At 33.9% G+C, this 19801-nt stretch overlaps 1 protein-coding gene across 1 annotated transcript in view; it reads left to right on the top strand.

The window, feature by feature from the left end:
- Positions 1 to 19801, top strand: part of LOC119635444 — a 158287-nt gene that overhangs the window by 83649 nt on the left and 54837 nt on the right. The window contains exon 11 of the mRNA XM_038030252.1: positions 7346 to 7512. Within this exon, the coding sequence (XP_037886180.1) occupies positions 7346 to 7512 (167 nt within the window). The remainder of the gene's footprint in view (positions 1 to 7345; positions 7513 to 19801) is intronic.

The following is a 19801-nucleotide window of genomic DNA, read 5'->3' as shown; positions in this document are numbered from 1 at the left end:
ACGTTAATGTTCAGATCTATGCATAAAGATGAGCTAATATATAAAGACAATAGTTTCCTTTTTGTACCGTTTTACGCCTGAATTAATTTCACCCGAGACTTTAAGCATTTAATGCTTCGTTATGGCCCGTTCTTTAAGATTTTCACATAAATAATACAAACAACAAATTGAATCACATCTTTCAGGCAGAATGATTTCTAGACACTACCAAATTACTCATTTAAATCTTTACTGAAATTTCTGTTAATGCGTTGTTGTGGGATTCAATGTTTAAATTTACGTATGTTAATTTGCTTTATTACGTAAAACAATACATCATTCAATAAGTTCGTAGGATAACATTCATATGCAAGATGACTATTGGCTTATTCATACTATTTTTAGAGAGTACCTATGTTCAGACGGATTTTGTCAATATTTCATGACGCTGCACGCGCTGTGTTCAAGAAGAATCCTTTGCTTTTCCAACTTTTATGAAGAATTTTTCCATATCTGAAGTTTGGCAGTTGAAATTAACAAATACAGATTCGATAGATATACATCTGTAGCATGAAAAACAAAAAATTAAACAGCCACCAACAACGAGGGAAATAATCCTACTTTTATTACAGACGCAACTATAGAGAGTAATGAACTGGCGAGTCACCAAAAAAATGAATAAATAAACAAAAATGTGCTGCAAAGTTTTATTGTGAGGTTTAAATTCTTAAGCTCTTGCAATCATGAACGACATTGTCCCTTAATTAAACATTATGTCAGGGATTAACGACTAAGTTCATGTCCAAAACTACGCAGCATACGTGCACATTTTTATGTATGCAGTTTTGTATATGAGACACTCTATAACGGCCACACTTTGTTGGCGGATTTGGTTGCTTTTTATTACCAAACTCAAGAGCAATATTAAAGCAAATGCCAAGGAAGTAATTGAAAAAACAGCAAGTTGGTCTGCCGAAGCGGGCTGTATGCCTGTGAGTGGTGCATTGTGCGTCTGTATATGTCAGTCCATTCACAACTTATCCCAAATTATTCGTTTATAACCAAAAGTGGGCAAGTAATTCTTCCTTTTCTTTAGTTTCTTGACATTATTTCGTACTCATACTTAATATAAATAAAACAAACATACATTTAGTCGACTCTCTATAACATTGTAGATACGTTCCATATGCAAATGCAAATTTGATGGCCGTTGAATAATAAATGTTCTTTTTCACAAGAAATGTATAAAAATTTACCAATGCACACAAATGTTCTATCTTTGTTGGCTTAATTATATTAATTACTGAAGCCACAATATAATAAATTCGTAGCATATTCTTTTATGGCAACATACCTATCTTTTTTAGCGTGTTATAGGAATGGAGCCAATATCTTCCTGAAAAAAAGAAGACGAACCTTTTCCGATGGCTTAGCAAATAAAATGCTAAACATTATCAGTTGATAATAATAGCTTTTATTATTGCATTGTTATGGTTTTACGTTTCTCATTTTGTGCGTGTGAACGATAGAAATATCATTCAGCTTAAGAAGTTCAGCCAAATTTAAAACGTGGAAAATTGTCTAAGCTTTCGCGACGCAAAAATTCTCTTATACGATGAGGCACGAGATGGGCAATCAACAGAATCGAAATCCTCGATCTCTGATGATATTGTTACGAAAATCCCAAATCCAGTTAATGTCAGCTAAGTAATTTTCGTAATAACAAATTCCCTAAAGAAAGGAAAACCAAATGAGCATTCGCAGGCGCCTCATGCAGCTGCAGGCCAATGAAAACGATTAGTGGAAAAGCAAACAGGTAAAAGCTAAGTGCATATTCGCAAGCTCGTCATGCAGGTGCAGGCCGATGGAAACGATTAGAGGAAAAACCAGGCTGGGATTAGACCATAACCATGTAACATTCCTGTAAAATTGTATATAAATCGAATATTTGTGAAAAGTAGAGTTAGTCTGGCAAGAACGTAGAAGTTGAGAGTACCGCCAAAATAAATTGTAAATAAATATTCCTACTGTTGTGAAAGACAAGGTAGTAAAATAAAAGAACTTTGAAGTGCATTTCTCTTGATCAAAATATCCACGATCTAGTGATACGGACTGTATCTCATAAAAGCGAATTTCATAACAATATGAACTAAAAAGATTTCTTCTACATATATATGTATATTCTTAGACATCGTGGTCCATACCATGTAATCTGGCTGGTGGGTTAACAGGAACTTTGTGAATGAGAAACGTTGAAACGTTTTTCTTGATAGTTTCTTTTTTTTGACAAATCGCCCTGGAAAGGTTTTCTTATATGCATATGTCAGTGGTGGTCAGAAAGAAATGAGAAAAAAGAAAAAGAGGCAAAGAAGGAAAGGAGGAAAGACTGGAAGAGTGGATGAGTATCAAAATCCGAGGAACACCGACTTGGTAATCACGACTTTTATCCACTCACCATTATGGCAGCTCAGAATATTTAATCCCAGGTTTCCCTTTCGCCTTCTTCGTTTTTTGTTCTATGTAGCGATAAATTTCTTTAAACTCTCCGAGAAATTTGTTTAAATGAAAGGAGTCAACTAACTTCGAACTGCACATGTAACTTGTTATTTAAATTTTGAAAAAAATTTATTTTTTTATTTTAATTCATTATTTTATTCTTTTCCTGCCATTATATAAAACAAGTTTAAAGTTTTAGTTTGGTAATGAATAAGTTCTATGGATTTTTTTTTTTTTTTTTTGATATTCTTTAAGCATCCGTTAAGGTATAATAGTTACAATGTGCCGCATTCTTATTGCTTAGAATGGAAAACTTTTACACATGTTCGCCCCTTTACTTACAAGCAAACTTATGTTATGTTAACAGTGCGTTACATTGTTAAATATAGCATACAATAATAGTTATTAAAACATCCTCAGGTATTTGGTTGTCAAATACAAGACAATTGCAAAGTGCAGACAATTGCATAAATGTAACCGAAAATTTGTCAGTCATAAACGGAAAGACATCTTTGGTGCTTGTGCAAAAGAAGCTCGGCACGTACAGAGGTAGAAAAATAACTAGAAGTTAGAATTTAATGATTTTGAAAATACCCCCAACAATGCTTATATATACAAAGATAAAAATAGAAGAACTTTAACAAAATAACAATGAGTTTACAATAAGAGTATGTTAGAATTGGTATTGTGAAGTTGATGTCATTGTTAATATATCAATAAATTCTTGCATTTGCATTCATGAATACCTACATTTCTCCAACAAGTCCTTTATTACCATGTTTATGTAAGACTACAAACGAAATATGCACACAACTATGTACATGTGCGCACAGGTATAGGGAAATAGTGAATAAATGATATAATTTATAAGCCTGAGTAACTTGTGTGATGGTTTGATGTCGTGTATAAACTTAAATTTTTAAAGAATGAAAAAATCCCTTATCTTTATTCGGCAGACAAACAAAGCATTTTCTTTTTTCTCTTTTTCACCTCTCTTTCAGTTACGAGAATCTTATTGACATTGGTATTCTCCGATATTGACTAAAGATAGCAATTGACTAAAGAAAATGGCATTGTTTAGTGCATGCTTTTAATGTACTAACCAATGAATGTCGAACGTTTATTTAAAGGAAGTCAAGTTGAGAAGTCTTACACAAACTCTCGTAGGAAGCTCCCTTTGATTTCTGTTGTGTTTTCTTAACATAACTTCTTTATTTATTTTTATTTTATTGTATTTTTATAAGCGCTACATGATAACAAGAGTAGAATTTAACACTTGGTCCGATTTGTAACATTGGAAAGAAGGTGACATCATAAACATGACTATGTCCTTCCGGCCACTTAGTCATTCCTCCTTGCCATTATGTAAGTAATAAGCATGTGCTGTTTTCAGTACACTTCAAGATATTAGAATCTTAAAATGTATTATTGTTACTGCTATGTTATGCGATTTGGATGGTGTTCACAACACTCTTTGAGACTTGTAACGATAAAGGTATTCATCATTTAGAATTATTAAATTTGCTAACATGTACCGAAAACAGGTATAGGAGACGTGGGGGTGGCTGCTTGACAGAGAACGTGTTAATGAATATCAAACTAATAGTAGCGTCTTTGACATATAATAATAACTTATAATGATATAATATAATAATACGGCAAGAAAATCACTCCGGTGGACCATGGCCAGCCTACCCCCTTCTACAGTTACTCACACAAGGGCTTTCAAAAACCAGGGTTTATATGGGATGTGGTCGAAAAATTGAATCGATCGAAACCATTTTCATACTTAGACTGAAATATATTACCATACAAAATTGCATCGAAATGTCTCCAAAATTGTGGTGTCTATGCTGAACAAAAGAAAACAAGATGGACAGAGGGACAGGCAAGCTCGGATCGATTTAGCAAGTGATTCTGGTTCATAAAGTGACTCTGAACAGATCGATATAATAAAAAAATATCGTATTGCATGGTGAATATCTAACTTCTTTCTATTCAAAGTCCAGTAAATCTCTTTTACTAAATTATGTTGATTCAAGCAAATAACCTACTAAGTCTATCGTATACATTTACTCCTAGAAACTTTCTTAACAAGATAAATTCTAGTTCTAAGCTAATTTCATCTTTCTATCGAAGCGTTATGGTGTATGACAGTGCGTGGAATAGAATCTTGCCACTTGAAAAACCATATATACATATTTGATGATTGCAAGACAACTAGTTAGTCCCGACTATCTATTCTGTTACCTAATTGAGCTCGCCTTCACCCTTTCCTTCATGAAAATAGGAGTGAGGATTGAAATTGCACTAACATATTTTAATATTTCTCCTCAAATTCCGACAATCACAACGAAAGCTCCCTATGATCCATAAGTGAGAACATACGGAAGATATTGGTTTAAAATTTCTGATAAATATTTATCGATGGCAATCAACGAATACTGTCCGGCATATATTTGTTTGATGTGCTTGAGATGATGGGTATCAGAGATTCTTCGAAATTTTGGATACAGTGTTCCTCCCGTAGCAATCTTTTCTTTTAAATATTTTCTTTCTATTCTTATCGTATTAAGCTCATTCGAAAGCATTCTTTTCGTAGACCATTCCGATAAAGCATTGAGGTATGAGATGCTAGCACGTGACTGCATTTTCTTTTTAAATTTTGTTTTAGTGCAAACATTTTATATTCCTAAGCATTTTGTGTATATGCTTCAGGGGTTCCAATAGAAATACACTTTTTACTATTGCTGCAGTTGTTGTTATTATTTTTATTATTATGTTGCACTTATTTGTTTCAACTACCATTTTTAGATCCATGTATATATATGTAATCTTAAGTTTCACCTGAAACTCCTTGCAGTCATAATACACTTTTAAACTAGGTATTTATATATTTTTATTTCTTAAAAAAAAAAATAAAATAAAATAACAGTAGAAATAAGAAGATAACCATGCAAAAAGTACTAGCAGTTATGCGTTGTCTTAGTTTGCTTTACTTTCCTTCGTTGCTTCTCTTTGAAGTAAGTGTAAACTAGTAAAATTTTAAACATTTTATTGCTGTAAAACTATTCAGTATTACGAAAAAATTCTTCTTTAGTATACAAAAATTTCTTAACACCTCCTTGGGGACATGCATAGGTATGTAGAGCATAATAGGCAATTCGATAAACTATTCCGTTTATTGGTATTAAAAAAAAAAAAAAAAATAAGAAAGAGAAGATAAAATTTTTTAAACATATTTAGACCAACAAGAAAATTGGAACTAAAATGTTTCGAGAAAGCAAATACACAATATTTTAAAGAAATTTCCAATGGAAATGTCTCGAAGGCAGTACGAGACGTAACGTTCAGCAATTCATTAATTTTTACGAAAAAAAAATTCACGCAAATAAAGGCAAAGATGTTTTTCACTTTGGTATGAAATTTGGGGGAATAATGAAATAGTTGGGGGGGAATAAAGAAGAGTTTAAAAATTAGCATCATAATTAACTTAATTTACACTATTTCTCCTCGTAAGAGGCTGAGATAATAGAGACATCACTTTGGTAGGGATGTCTTCCGCTTGAAAAGAAATCAAATTCTAAACCACCCGGTCGGTCTCTCTTTGTAATTGAGCCATGCCGATCAAACCTACATAACCCGGGGCCATCTGTGTTTACAAAAATCAAAAAATGTTGATTTTTTGCTCATTTCTTATACACGGCGGTTACAAAGATCAAAGTTTGCATTCGTACTCTATGGGTGCTCCTGTAGCATCTTAACAAAAGTGGAAACGACCAAAAACGTTATTTAAATTTAAATTTTTTTGCAAACCGTTTGCAGCATCCAGAAGCAGAAGAATTCGTGGCCGAATATAAGTTTCTCAATTGCTGCATGATTTGTTGATAGCCCTTTTTAATCATCGGCCTATGATTTTTACAGTTGATTTCATAGACAATGTTTATTATCAGAAAGAAGCCGCGTGCTAGTCATTTAGTCTTATAATAGCTGCTCTCATGATAAAAGCCATCACATTTAGAACGTAACTTTACGCTTAAGCAATTGAAATTTTATACACTTCATATAGGTTAGACATGTATCTTTTCTCTGTTTTATACTCTACCGTACTTGTGATATATTAAAATTGGGCGGATTTATGCAACACTTAAAAGGACTTGACACAATCACATCCTTTATTAAACCGATTACTTCGATTCACTTTCTCAATTGATATAAGTTTATTGGCTCGTCTGTCCGTCCTGTTTTCTTGTGTTCAACCTACGGGTCACAATTTTTGAGATATTTTAATACAATCTACTGCACAGTCATGTTTTCGCTCAAGAACGAATCCTATTAAAAATTGTTCGGATCGGTTTACTTTTTTAACCATTTGCCAAATCACACCTAATGTTGGAAAGTCGTCATAAGAGTAACTGTATTAAGCGAGGTGATGTAGTGTACTCAATGGTGGGCTTTGCCCCACTATAGCATTTTTGCTTTTTCTCCACTAGTTTGGTACATTTTTTCAACCGTTTTGGGTTCGTCACGTTCATTGCAGTTTGTGTTGTGAAGACACGTTAAGAATATATGAGATAAGCTTCAGATATCCATCTACAGTTTTCCGATTGTGAAATTTGCAACTCTCGAAGAACAAAACCCGGTCTGATTAAATTCTTACACCGATCAAGATTATACATACTCAAGTCTATTACATGCGTTACGTATAGAGCACATGTGGAGGTATGAGTGAAGAGGGTATAAAATAAACTCTCTTCGTTTTATTATATAGACGTATAAAAATTGTATTTTTATGAATTTAAAAATATTCCAACGAATGTGTAAATTTCCATTGCTTTTATGTCGTTTGCTTTCTTAAATGCAATTGCAGATTACCGAACGGTGATATAAATGTGAGTGCATTCGATCGTATGGCGGCTATTGTTGGAGCGTTTACTAAGCATATGCATGCAGTAAAAACAACGGAAGCACCGACAAACAGTGAATACGAAACATTTTGTCGACACATGCAGAAAATAACAAAGATGGCAGAAAATGGTAAGCGATATCAATATTCTTCGCAAAAGAAAAGAATTAAAAAGAAGAAGAGAGATATTCGAAATGAGTCGAATCAGTTAATTTACTCAAGTAACTTGCGTACTACAATCGATTACAAAAAGAACTAAAGTTTCTTTTATTCAATAATATCGACCATAACTCATAGTTCATAATTCAAAATGTTATATAGTATTTATTATACGATTAGCAACACTTTATGGATAATTTTTTTTTTTTTTTGTTTCTCATGAGTCGGGATCGATTTACGGTTCTCCTTATCGAGCAAACCTGACATCGCGTTTGCATTTTAAGTTAATGGTTCTCCTTTAAGATCCTTCCCTCCTCGATAGAGTTTTTTTATTATACACGCACCGATGATCACAAACGGTTTCGTTCTACGAGAAGCTCCTTTCGGAACGAAAGCAACGTAAAACGCTGTGGTTCCCTCGTCGAGCGACTTTCGAACTTTGATTGACCACACTGAGTAGAAAGTTTCTTCTTCATCTTTTGAAATCGCAATCGTAACTGCTAACAGGGACAGACATTATTAAGTGAATTCTGCGATTCACGCTGATCTGGTCTGCAAATCCTCTATGGAATGAATTACAACATTTTTTGCAAACGAATGCATTAAAATTACATGATTTACAATTTCGGCTATTCCTTGTGAAACTACAATTGATAGGGTATATGTAAAAAAAGAACAGGTAACTCAGAATACTTCTTAAAGTGAAATTATTTTAAAATGAATAAATGAATGAATGATTAAGAATGTTTGGGAACAACACCGGGTAACTAAACTAAAATCATCTTAAAAGTAATAGTAAATACTCATCATTTATAACATTTGTAGTTTATCCATAACCGCGGCAGGTCGCTTAAAACTATTTTATTGCGGCATATTCAGACCCCAAGTTCCATACTGCGAACGGTCGCTGCTCATGAAAAGATACATTAACAACTGCATTTGTTTCCAAATTTTAAGCATTCATCTTAGCTTTCGAGGGTAAGAGCATTTGAGCAATAGACTAACATGTTTTCAGAGATACCCGAAAACCAAATTCTTGTGTGCACTAGTTTTGTCTTATGAGTACACTTTTTAAACAAATAAATGAAAATCTGCTTTTATAGGTTCTTGCATGATTGCGACGGCTGCTGAAATCTTAAATCGAAGTCGCCATAAATAAGTTGTCAACCAAATGTTTTTTCGATTTTCAGTTAACATTTTTGACGTTTTAGTTTTTAGTTATTCTGGATAAATCGATCTAAAAAGGGATAGAAAAAAATAGAGTCATAAATAGACGAATATATAGCCATGTAGATGGACAAGCAGGCGAGAACATGTCAATTGGTGAACATATGTGAGAGTAAATGGATGAAAGGAAGAAATGAATGAACGAGCCATGAACTGGATAAATGGACGGTTGGGCAAAGAAGCAGAATAACAGATAATCGAATGAAGTGTTAAGCGCCTGGAAGTCTGCTAAAGCAAACCAAGGAGGCGCAAATATTTATTTAGTTACATGGGCGGAATAGTTTGACAAATGTTGCAGGAAACGTATGGCTATCGAATGAGCCAATATTTTAACCTAGTCTTGCATAAACGCCTAAGCATCTATTAGGCGAAGAAGTGTAGGGCAGGCCTTGTCCGACTGAAGTTAGTACTCCTTTTTATGGTGTATTTCATTTGAAAGTTTGAAACTTTCTTTTGCACTTCAAGCGAATAATATAAACTTACGAGGCCGCTAGGTTTAACACATTTATATATTAAATTATTTAATATGATCTCCACCCACTCTTAAAGCATACAACATACTTGACTTAAATATTTTGAATATTTTTTAAATATTAAACTAAAATTTTCTATTTAATTGGAGCCACCATATAAAATGCAATCAAGCATTTAAGTAAAAACAAAAATTAAAAAAAAAATTCATTAAATTGCCACTCGACTATTACATGCAATTTACCAAATTTAATTTAAGGGTTTCCTTCACTCATTTTTCACTTCTACCATAACCACTTTATAGTTAGGTTTTATTACTTAATTTATTAATGCATTTTATAAGTTGTTTGGCATGCCTGCCACCCCTGCGTTTACACCACATTTCACTGAGAAATTTCAAGTAGAAAAAAACCTTAGCAAAAAAATGCATAGAAACTGAGAAACAGCGAATACGTCATTTACGAGCGTTTTCTATAAGCTTGGGTGTGTGTATTTTCTTTTCTCACAACAATGCTGTTCGGTTCATATATATATATATATATATTATGCTTTTTTACGCAGTAGAAAATTCTTTTGTCAACTAAATTTCAACCTTTTCAATGCAGTATTATTGATATAAGAAATGTATGCACGTCAAGTCTTCGCTTAAATACTTGCTCTCTAAAGTAAGTGCATAAAATGCACTAATTTTTCTTCAGTACTGAACTGTTTACAGATCTATTGGTTTTGGCAATTTTCAAACTCTTTTGCACAATTTTACGCACATCTTCCTTTTTGCGAGCGCAAAAATGTTTTCCACAGACACTGGTTAGTTGGCCAGACAGACAAACGGACCTGCTTATATGCATATCGAGTCTATAGCTGGCCTAAAACTTATATACTTTATGGGGTTTTTAAAGCTAGCTTCTTCGCGTCATAAAGATATTGAAAAAAAACTGACTTTCGATATACTACAATATTGGATAGGCGTGGTCAATTTGTTCCATTTTCGTACAGGTACTATAGTATCATAACAATAGTAAAAATTAGCAAAAACCAATTTTTTATTCCTCTTGAATAAAGAAAGTATCCTCACTTTACGTAGTACGGTGTCCTTCGACCAATTTGACCCATTTTCAATGCCAATCTGCGTGCAAGAACTTCCAATGGCTTTGCAAAATTTGGAGCCGGCAGCTTCATTTTTGCAGCCAGGATTACAGCCAATGATTACAACAGACATTAACTAGACGAGCAGACAGACATGCGATGCAGAATTTGACGCCGACCAAGAGTATATATGCTTTGCGGGATCTCTAAAGCATTGCAAACTATTTGCCGAAATGAATATGTCCCTCATCCTTCGGTGATGGGCATAATAAAACTAATAGTATTTTAGTAGTTACTGTGAAAGGACAACAATTACGTAGATTCTTTGTGATGCTTTCGCGCTAATCCCAGGAATAAACAAATAGTCTTGATAGGAATACTTGGTATGCCGATGAGCGTAGATCGGCCATAGCATATTGTTCCTCAATAATTAAATAGCATTTTGTTCTGCAGAAAGAAAGTGTAGGGTAACACCTTTTGTTTATGTGTAACGCAGACAATATGAAGCTTCACGGATGAAACTTCAAATCGTATCTATCAATAATAGAATTGTCACACGGTCACTGGGAATTTATTGTTGATTTTTTGATTTCTAGTAAAGAAGATGAAGAGGAAGAAGAGCTTTCAATGATGCAATGATGCAATAGATTCCATATACCATTTATATATTTACCTTATTCAGCGTTTATTTCACAGCTTATAAACTTCTCGACATTTAATCAACTTTTTTTCCTTAAATATAAAATAAAAGCAATTTTCGAATAAGAAAAACAAAGCAGCAATAACAATACGGTGCTTAAATTTCATCGCGTTTGTCAACATGAAAGTGAAATTAATGATAAGAAAAAAGAAAACTTTTCTGTTTAGCATTTCGTGTTACCATTAAAATCCCATAAGCAAAATTATGCTACACATACCAAGAATTTTTAATAGTTGTATAAAGAGAAAACGAAAAAATGTACTTTTATTTACATACATGCATACATACATACATACATACTTACATATATACTTGGATGATTGTGGATGAGCAACCAGATTTTTTTCTTTATATACAAAAATTTACGTTATGTTGCTGTTTAGTTTGTAAACTAAAAAGAAAAAAAATCAAAAAACAAAATGAAAAATATCTAAGAGAGAAAAGTGTTCGCTCGTGCGGTATACTAACATTTTATGTTTACGTAAAGGTTAAATTTTACCATAGCTCTTGGTTGATGCTTATATTACCATGAATATGTTACGAGCTGTAATGGTTTGAGAGGTAATGCACCTGTAGATCATTGATATGGCTGTTGGCGAAACTTAACTGACTGGCAATACATATAAATATGTGCTTATGTCAGGACGTATGCTCTCGTACGTGAACACACTGACAAGTTAAAAATAACAAGATATCCAGCACAAGCAGGAAAAATGTTATACTGTAAAACAACCTTTAAGCCAGTGCTGATATTAAAAATGAACAAAAAGCAACAACTATAACTACAACAAACGTAAAATGGGTACAACATTTTTCGGTGTATTTGTTAAGCTGAATTTTACACCCATCACCGAAGGATGCGGGGGGTATATTCATTTTATCAATACATTTGCAACGTCGAGATGGAAGCTTCAGAGACCCATCAAACTGTTTACATACTTGATCGGCATCATATTCTGCATCGATTTGAACATATCGGTGTGCCCATCTCTCAGAAACATTGGAAACTCTTGCACGCAGGTTGATATTGAAAATGGACAAATCGCGAGACGCATTGAGAAAACCTGCGGTTTTCAAAAGGAGAAAGAAATTGGTTTTTTTCTCATAAACTGCAGCAGATCTATATACAAAAATTTGACGTATATCGTGTAAGTGCTGCCGTAAAACCTGTACAAAAATGGGAAAAACTAACCTCGCTTACGCACTACTATCGTGTATTAGAACTTAATTCTTTTCCAATATTTTTATAACACGAAGAAATAAGCTTCAAAAACTCCATTATTCTATAAATTGTTGGCCTGTTTCAAAATCGAAATCTAAGTATGTCTGAACGTTCGTCTGTCCATCTGTCCGTTGCAGAACTGTGTAGAATCCCTCCGAAAACCTGAAGATATCGCCTACAAATTGCATAAGAATTTGAAAATGATCTGAACTTGTCAAAGGACACGCCTACAACGTCCACACATCTATGTAACGTAAACTGTGAACACCTTTGCTTCTCGTATTTGTTACTTATTACTTATAACGTACAATATATATACACCTCTCAAAATTTCCACTTTTGCTCTGAAAATAGAAAAAGTCAGCCACGCGCACTAAACATTATAGAGCATGAAAATGCAATTCTTTTCTTTGATTTAAGATCACGGCAATGGGTATAAAAGATTCGGTCAATACCGAATATAATTTTCTTACTTGTTTTCTTTATTTGTTTTTTTTTTTGTTTTTCATTTTTTATTGCGATATAAAAAAAAAGAAAATAAGATGAAAAACCGACTGATATTTTTTTATAGAAAGGAAGGTACGAATATACATAACATATATGTAGAAGAATCTATAACGTAGATGTGAATTCTTTTTGAAAATCTATGCAAGTCTGTAGGCATGTGTTTGCGACCATGAGTAGGATTTGGATTTAACACAATTGTAATGAATGTGCTGTGAACTGGAAACACAATTTTAATATGTTTTTTCCTGTCGTTACCGTTTTTTCATTTTTTTATTTCTTCGTTTTGTTTTTTCTACCTCTTTCTACTGATCACAGCAAAATTAAGCAGTGGCTTAAGGCTTTACTCCGGTATAAGCTTAGTATGGTAAAATAAACGAGAAAACAAGAGAAACGACTCTATAAACGAAATGAACATGAAAATAAGCAAACATCCTGAAAGCTTGCGTCTATCCGTCAAATAGACATCTAAAGGAGATTGTTAACCGTATAAAAAGAAAATAAAGGAAGAGATAAAGAGTTTTAAATTTTCCGTTAGGTAAAATAATAATAGAAGAACAGTATGAGACATTATCTAAGCAAAAAACTTCAATAAGTTCAATTGGAATGAATAAAATAAATTTTCCATTAGATTCTGGTAAACGCAAAAAAGATGCTAAATTCCTTCCGCCTTATTTTGCACACATTACAAACTTCAATAATTTAACGCTTATTTACGAAAACCGTATCGGAATTAGTAACATGACACGCTCAATAAAACCTTGACTTCTTCTTCTGAAAATGACATCTTTACGTTTCACACAACATTCACTGAAGTTCCAATGAAATCATTTTTTTTGATTGATGGGAAGGTCAAGCGTCAAGTGCCAAAGAAATGGTAAGTGCAAAGTGCTTAATGACGTTAATTCATAACGAATAATTTGTTTTCATATTCACCACCATTAACACCCAAGCACACATATGGAGCACAATATCCATGACCCGCATCTCCGATTGCAGGATAAAGTTGGCTTGGCTGAGCGATAAGGACTCTGTTGGTACTATGAACTTTTAAGAATTCACATTTGCTGTGAATTCCTAAAGACTGGCGAAATTGTAAAATCTGAACGATCTCAAGCCCAACTAATCAAATTTGGGGACGCGCTTAAAGACAAAAAGCCGTTCATATCTGTCCGCAGCAAAAACAGCCAAGGAAATGATCTTCAACTCCAGTTGGGAACTGCTCTCGATTACAGATTACTACGCAAAACTATCTCCATCTCGTTAACACCCGTTCAGTTGAAGATATGCGAAAATAGATCAATGACTATTTCGGCCTTCTTGGCGACTTCGCTACGAAGACCGAGAAGCGACGAAGACCGTAGATAGTGATCGTTAGTTTTCCGATTATTAATTTTTTGTAACCAATACTTTTTAATTTCAATTAAAAGTTATCAACAAATACACAGATATTATTGACTGTGGATACCGTACATAACATACAGAACGTATTATTTTTATTAAAAGCTCTTCTTCTTTTACTCTTTGGCAAATAACTGTTTTAAATTAATTAAGGTGAGCTGTCCAGTGGAGGGCTAAATCGAATAACCGATGATTGAGTTCGAGTTATTTGCTCTCAAAACACCAAAAATGAATGAGAACCTAAATCCTGTTCAACCATGTAGTCATCCATGCGCAGTTTGTAGTAAAAGTTTAGGAGACGATTAACTTAATTTAATGATAAATACGCTCGATTTTAAGTAACAAAATCAATTTAAGTGTTTTTTTAATTAAAATGAAAATGTTTACACATTTTTCTAATCTTTAGCTTATAAAGATTTTTCCTTTTATCTTTGTTAGATTATTTGTGTGTGTGTGTGTGTGTATGTGCGCGTGACTTTGTTTGTGAGAGTACAAATCTTCGCTTTCCTTTTCTTCTTCTTTTTTTTTTTTTCTTAAACAAATTCAAATTTTTAGAGAAGGACGACGTTAAAATAATCTTATTTGAGTACGTAACTAAGGTTTTTATAAAGCAAACTATTGCAGTTTAACTTAAGCAAGCAAATTTTACCTGCAAGCAATATTTTACTTCTTGGAAAATTTAATGGAAAAAAAAGATTCCTTTATGTTACTTGCTTTATTGCTTATTGTGGAACTCATGCATTTTCATCGTCGTCGCCGAAGGATACAAGTCAACTAAGGCTTTCATTTGGCTTGTGACATTCAAACATGGGCATCATAGACTGAACAAAAATTGATATAAAATATGAAATTGGTTTTATGGTAGTTGTTGCAAGAAAAATTAGAATACGAATATGAAAAAAGCAATTTTTTTTTTTTCAATGAATCAATTTGAGATGACAATTATTCGCTTGGGAGCGTGACTGCCAGAGCTGTAAAAGACTGTAGCATGTTACACATTACAATAGGCGAACGTCGAAATGTTCAGTAATTCATGGACGGAACCATTCTGTTGGAAAAAAAATGTGTTTAGAGAAACGTACTTGACCCATATGATCTCAGTTGATGGCAAAAAATGTGACGAATTGTTAAGTGTAAATACACTCAAAAAAAAAAAAAAAAAACGAACTAAAATAAGCCAACACTTGCTACGAGCTGCCCGTCTCTTAATAGAAACTCCAGGAAGCTAATTTTCAAACAAATTTCACAAAATAATTATCATAAAATGGCAAGATGAAGCAAAAAGGATTTAAAATTCATTCCGCACTCACTAATATCCTGTTAGGAATGAGCAGGATGAACCAACTGATCTGAAAGCTTTAAGGCTATTGAACAGGCGGTGCACACAATATCTCTCCAAGAGATATAATAATTTTCTTATTTACATTCCTCTCAAAAAAAAAAAAAAAAATAGACGCCGCACTTTTTCTAATACGATGGAAGACGCATAGGGATCTTGTTCTTCGGCGTACAGCATAAGTACATAATTTAACGCATTTCTGTTGGGTTTACTTCATCAAACATACACTTGGAGAGAAAATGCTTATGTCATAAAATATATATATTATTCCGGAGAAGCAAATTTTTTTGTGGGCTTCAGTTATCATAACAAGCATCATGTAAATAAACTATACGCTTGCCTCGCACACAGCATTCCCTGAATGAACAATAAAGACAAAAATAAGACTTTTATGGACCATGTACTAATACTTATTATACCCCCGACCGGAAACTTGACAGTTTATTAATTTTGTCAAAACGCTTGCAATGTCCAAACGGAAGCTTTAGAAAGACTATAAAATATTTTCATTCTCGCTTCGTCTTAACTTCTTACTCTAGGCATACTCGCCTGATTGTCTTTCGCTTACTACTAAGAACTAAGACGTCCACTTCCGACCGTCTAGCCATCTCTGTATCTGGCCCTTTGCAGCTGCAAAAAGCTAGCAAAACCATTTAAAAATAGGCTCAACAGAGGATACAGAGGCTTTCAAATATAAAATCTTATGTTCTTTGCTCTTTACTTATAGATTACAGAGGTATGTCCTTTTTGTTTTTGAGTAGCTATTAGAAATCACGGGTTAAGTTTGCGTAACCGGCGCTTTCCAGAGAGTTAGACAATCCCTATAAACTTGGGGGAGAAACTTGCATGGCGCAATGAACATTCTTTCAGAAATGTCGAGGCTTATAGAGTACAGATGTGTTACAGGCGGTTTACGTAGGTTCCTGCCGTGCAGGCTTAATCCTGCGGTACAGCGAAGCTCCCATGAAGTTCCAGATCAAGAGCACGTGAATGGCATGTCCTTCCCGCTGACGGAGGCGAGGCCTATCTAACACCTCAAATATTTAATGTTCCCGCGATTTTTATAGCAACCGCAGGCAGTCAGGAAGAAGATCACACTACGGAGATTCTGCTGCAGCAAAAACTCCAGCCAGCAGTTCCACGCATAGGGGAGCCTCTGGGCAACCACCGCAATAAGACGTCTGACCACCGCAATAAGACGTCTTTCAAAGGCGTCGATTGCAAATATGTTTAAGCTTTGCACATAAGCGTCCTTAGAGAGAGCACCGTTAAAAATATGGTCCTCCGCTCTAATCACCCACTCTAATTCCCATAGCGGCTAAATTCCTAACGTCGGAATAGAGTGACCATTCGCGAAGCACTTGCTTCCAATCCTCAGACGGACGGCCACAAGAACACGGCCCAATAACAGATAATCCCCTTAGATGCAAGAAATGATTTAGTGAACCATGTCCCATAAGTAGGAAAAACACAAAAAACAAATGAACTGTAAAATCAAGGTAGTCTCCTACAAACCAGACATCCCTACTCAAGTATATGAATATAAAGGACAAAAAATGTGAAAAAGTTAGATATACCTATCAACAACAAATTTGTGGACTGACATGTACCTGTCGCCACTATTGAAGAATCGCTTTGACTTGTAATTTCGACGCACTATCTAAAAATCATAAGGACCATATGGACATAAAAGTCATTTTAAATCTGTATATCGCCCTACGAATGCTTATTCAGCGGTGTGTTAATGTTATAGAATAACGAAACTTCAGTCTTTCGATTTTCCCTCTTTTTTAGATAAAGAGGGAGGTGTAAGAGATGCGACCACAGGTGAATATAATTTTCCTACTTGTTTCGTGTGTTTGCTTTTTACTGATGCAATATTGCGTCGATGCGTTATATATAAAACTTAGTTTTACTTATTTTTTACAAGTAAAACCTTAAGAAATTCAGTACAAAAGAAAAATAAATATTATATATATACAACCTTCTGCTAAACGTAGAAAGTGAAATATATTTAGAAAAGAAAATATCGTATACAATAACAACATGAATAAAATATAATAAATCATACTCAAGCATGGTTGGTAGAAAATTGGATTTTAAGAAAAAAATATTTATTTCTAAGAAAATGCGTTTAAGAAGACTTTGATTTACAAACTAAAAAGCAAAGGGATTTGCTTAAAGCAAATTAAAATGATTTGCAATCAGAAAACAAAATACATCAAAACAGAATCGTAAAAGACTTTAATTAAATGCTTAACCATAAATTCTTCCAATTTTCTTCTATTTCCGATCATTCATAGAGATTTGAATAAGTTATTTAAGCAATTTAGTTAAGGCACTTTTTTTCTGTTTAGTTCGAATTTTACATAGCGTCCATTGCCATTACCATTATCGTCACCTTGTGTGCGATAAAACCAGGTTTATTTTTCTATAATCTATTATATAAGAAAAAATGAGAAGAGTTGTCAATACAGGATTTTTACGTATGGAAGTAAAAATCTTAACAGTTTTTTTTTTTTTAATTATTAAAGACAAAATGACCTCGTCTTACCTTTTCACGTTTCTTTGCATAACTTTTTTTCCTATTTGTAACACTAAAGGCCATAACTTTGCACAATAAACGAACAAAAATATTCCTTTCGCAGGATTTTTTGAAAAATTTATTCTAAAACAAATAAAAACACTAAAGGTAGCCACGCCCCACCATTATATAACCTACACGACCCTAAAGATAATCGTGTAACAAGTTTTAGAATTGAGATGTTATAAGGGAAGTAGGCGAAAAAGTGATCCGAGTCGTAACAATTTCGACAGCAGTTGTCCTTGGGCCAAAAAAGAATTCAATGTACCGAATTTCATCAAAATATCTTCTAAAGTGGATTAAACAAAAGAACAAAAGACGGACCGACGAACGTACAAACTCAAAATCCGTTTCTGAATCGATCGGCTGGTCCATCTCGAGTCCCTCTGGGCGCTGCATACATCCGCAAAACCTACTATGCTCTTGCATCAAAAGAGGTATAGAGCATAAAAATGGCACTGAAGTGAATTTTTTTTCTGCTATTGAGGAGGAATAGCCGAAAATGAACCATTGAATCGAGGAACTTTAGATTATAGGAATGAAAACGTTATTCGTAACTGACAGTCAAAATATCAATGCTTAAAGATGGAAAGTGAAATGAGGCAGCGGTACGATAGGCTCATAAACCACAGTTGCGAGAAAAACGCGGTAGAAGTTTCAGTTTGCAATTTTTGGGAAACAAGGATTTCTCTTCTAAGCATAACAGAACTGGCGTAATCCTTTTAAGCATCTCTGCATGTAATCCGGCTCTTCGTTTATGTGCGGAAAATGGAATTTTCAAACTCCTCAATCTTTGGTCACACCAATTAAATCTTTTTCTTAAATATTTAACGGATCATTTTAATAGAGTATTGACCGTCAAAAAAATTTTGCCACCTCCCAGGCAGTTTTCGATTTCTACTTCCAAAAAATGTTTCATGTGTTGAGACTATCCTCACAAATGTCCATATTTTTGGGTGCCAGTCGAAGCACCCTTCGGGCAAAAAACAATTCAACGAATGAGACCCTTATAACCTTTGCGGATAACAGGGAGGAGTATAGGACTCGCCATGTTGCAACGGCAAACATTTCTTGCTCGAGTTTTGCTCTGTGGGGCCAAATTGTTTCATATTGAAAACTCCTGATACCATGAACTTTATCGCGATTGCGTCATTATGCAACTAACCAAAATCCACCACATCTGCCCCTTATAGGCCTGTCATGGATGTTCAACTTTATCGTCGATGTTGCTGCTTCACCTAATCTGAATTCTGATTTTTTGTCCTTTGGACATCAAAACGCATCCGCAGTTCTTTATTGCTAAGGATTTACCAGCTTTGTCCTTCAAATTAAATCGAACCAGTAAAGATTACTTCAAATCACATTTTTTCTCGCAGGACTACGTCTATAGAAAGCTCCAAGAAACTATGTCGTGTTTACTTGAGTACGTTAACTTGCGCGTATACCTCATATATACCTTTCAAATAAAGCAGTTATAATTTTATTCTATACCCCATAGTACATCTTTCCTAAGAAATGGAACGACCCAGTGTTTCACTTCGAATAAATGGATTCGTTTTCTTAGGTACAAGATGACGTAAATAACTTGCTACTCCCTAACTAATTTTTTACATCCAATAAATGAATTCTTTTACTTAAATATAAGATGATGTAAATAACTTGTTACTGCTAAACTAAAGAACAAGTGAAATATCATGTTTTGGGAGAATGTATTTTTTAAGATTTTA

Source organism: Glossina fuscipes, unplaced genomic scaffold (assembly GCF_014805625.2).
Source record: "Glossina fuscipes isolate IAEA_lab_2018 unplaced genomic scaffold, Yale_Gfus_2 26, whole genome shotgun sequence".
Classification (NCBI taxonomy): domain Eukaryota; kingdom Metazoa; phylum Arthropoda; class Insecta; order Diptera; family Glossinidae; genus Glossina; species Glossina fuscipes.
Note: the sequence above shows the minus strand (reverse complement) of the source record. Positions and strands in the feature narration are given on the sequence as shown.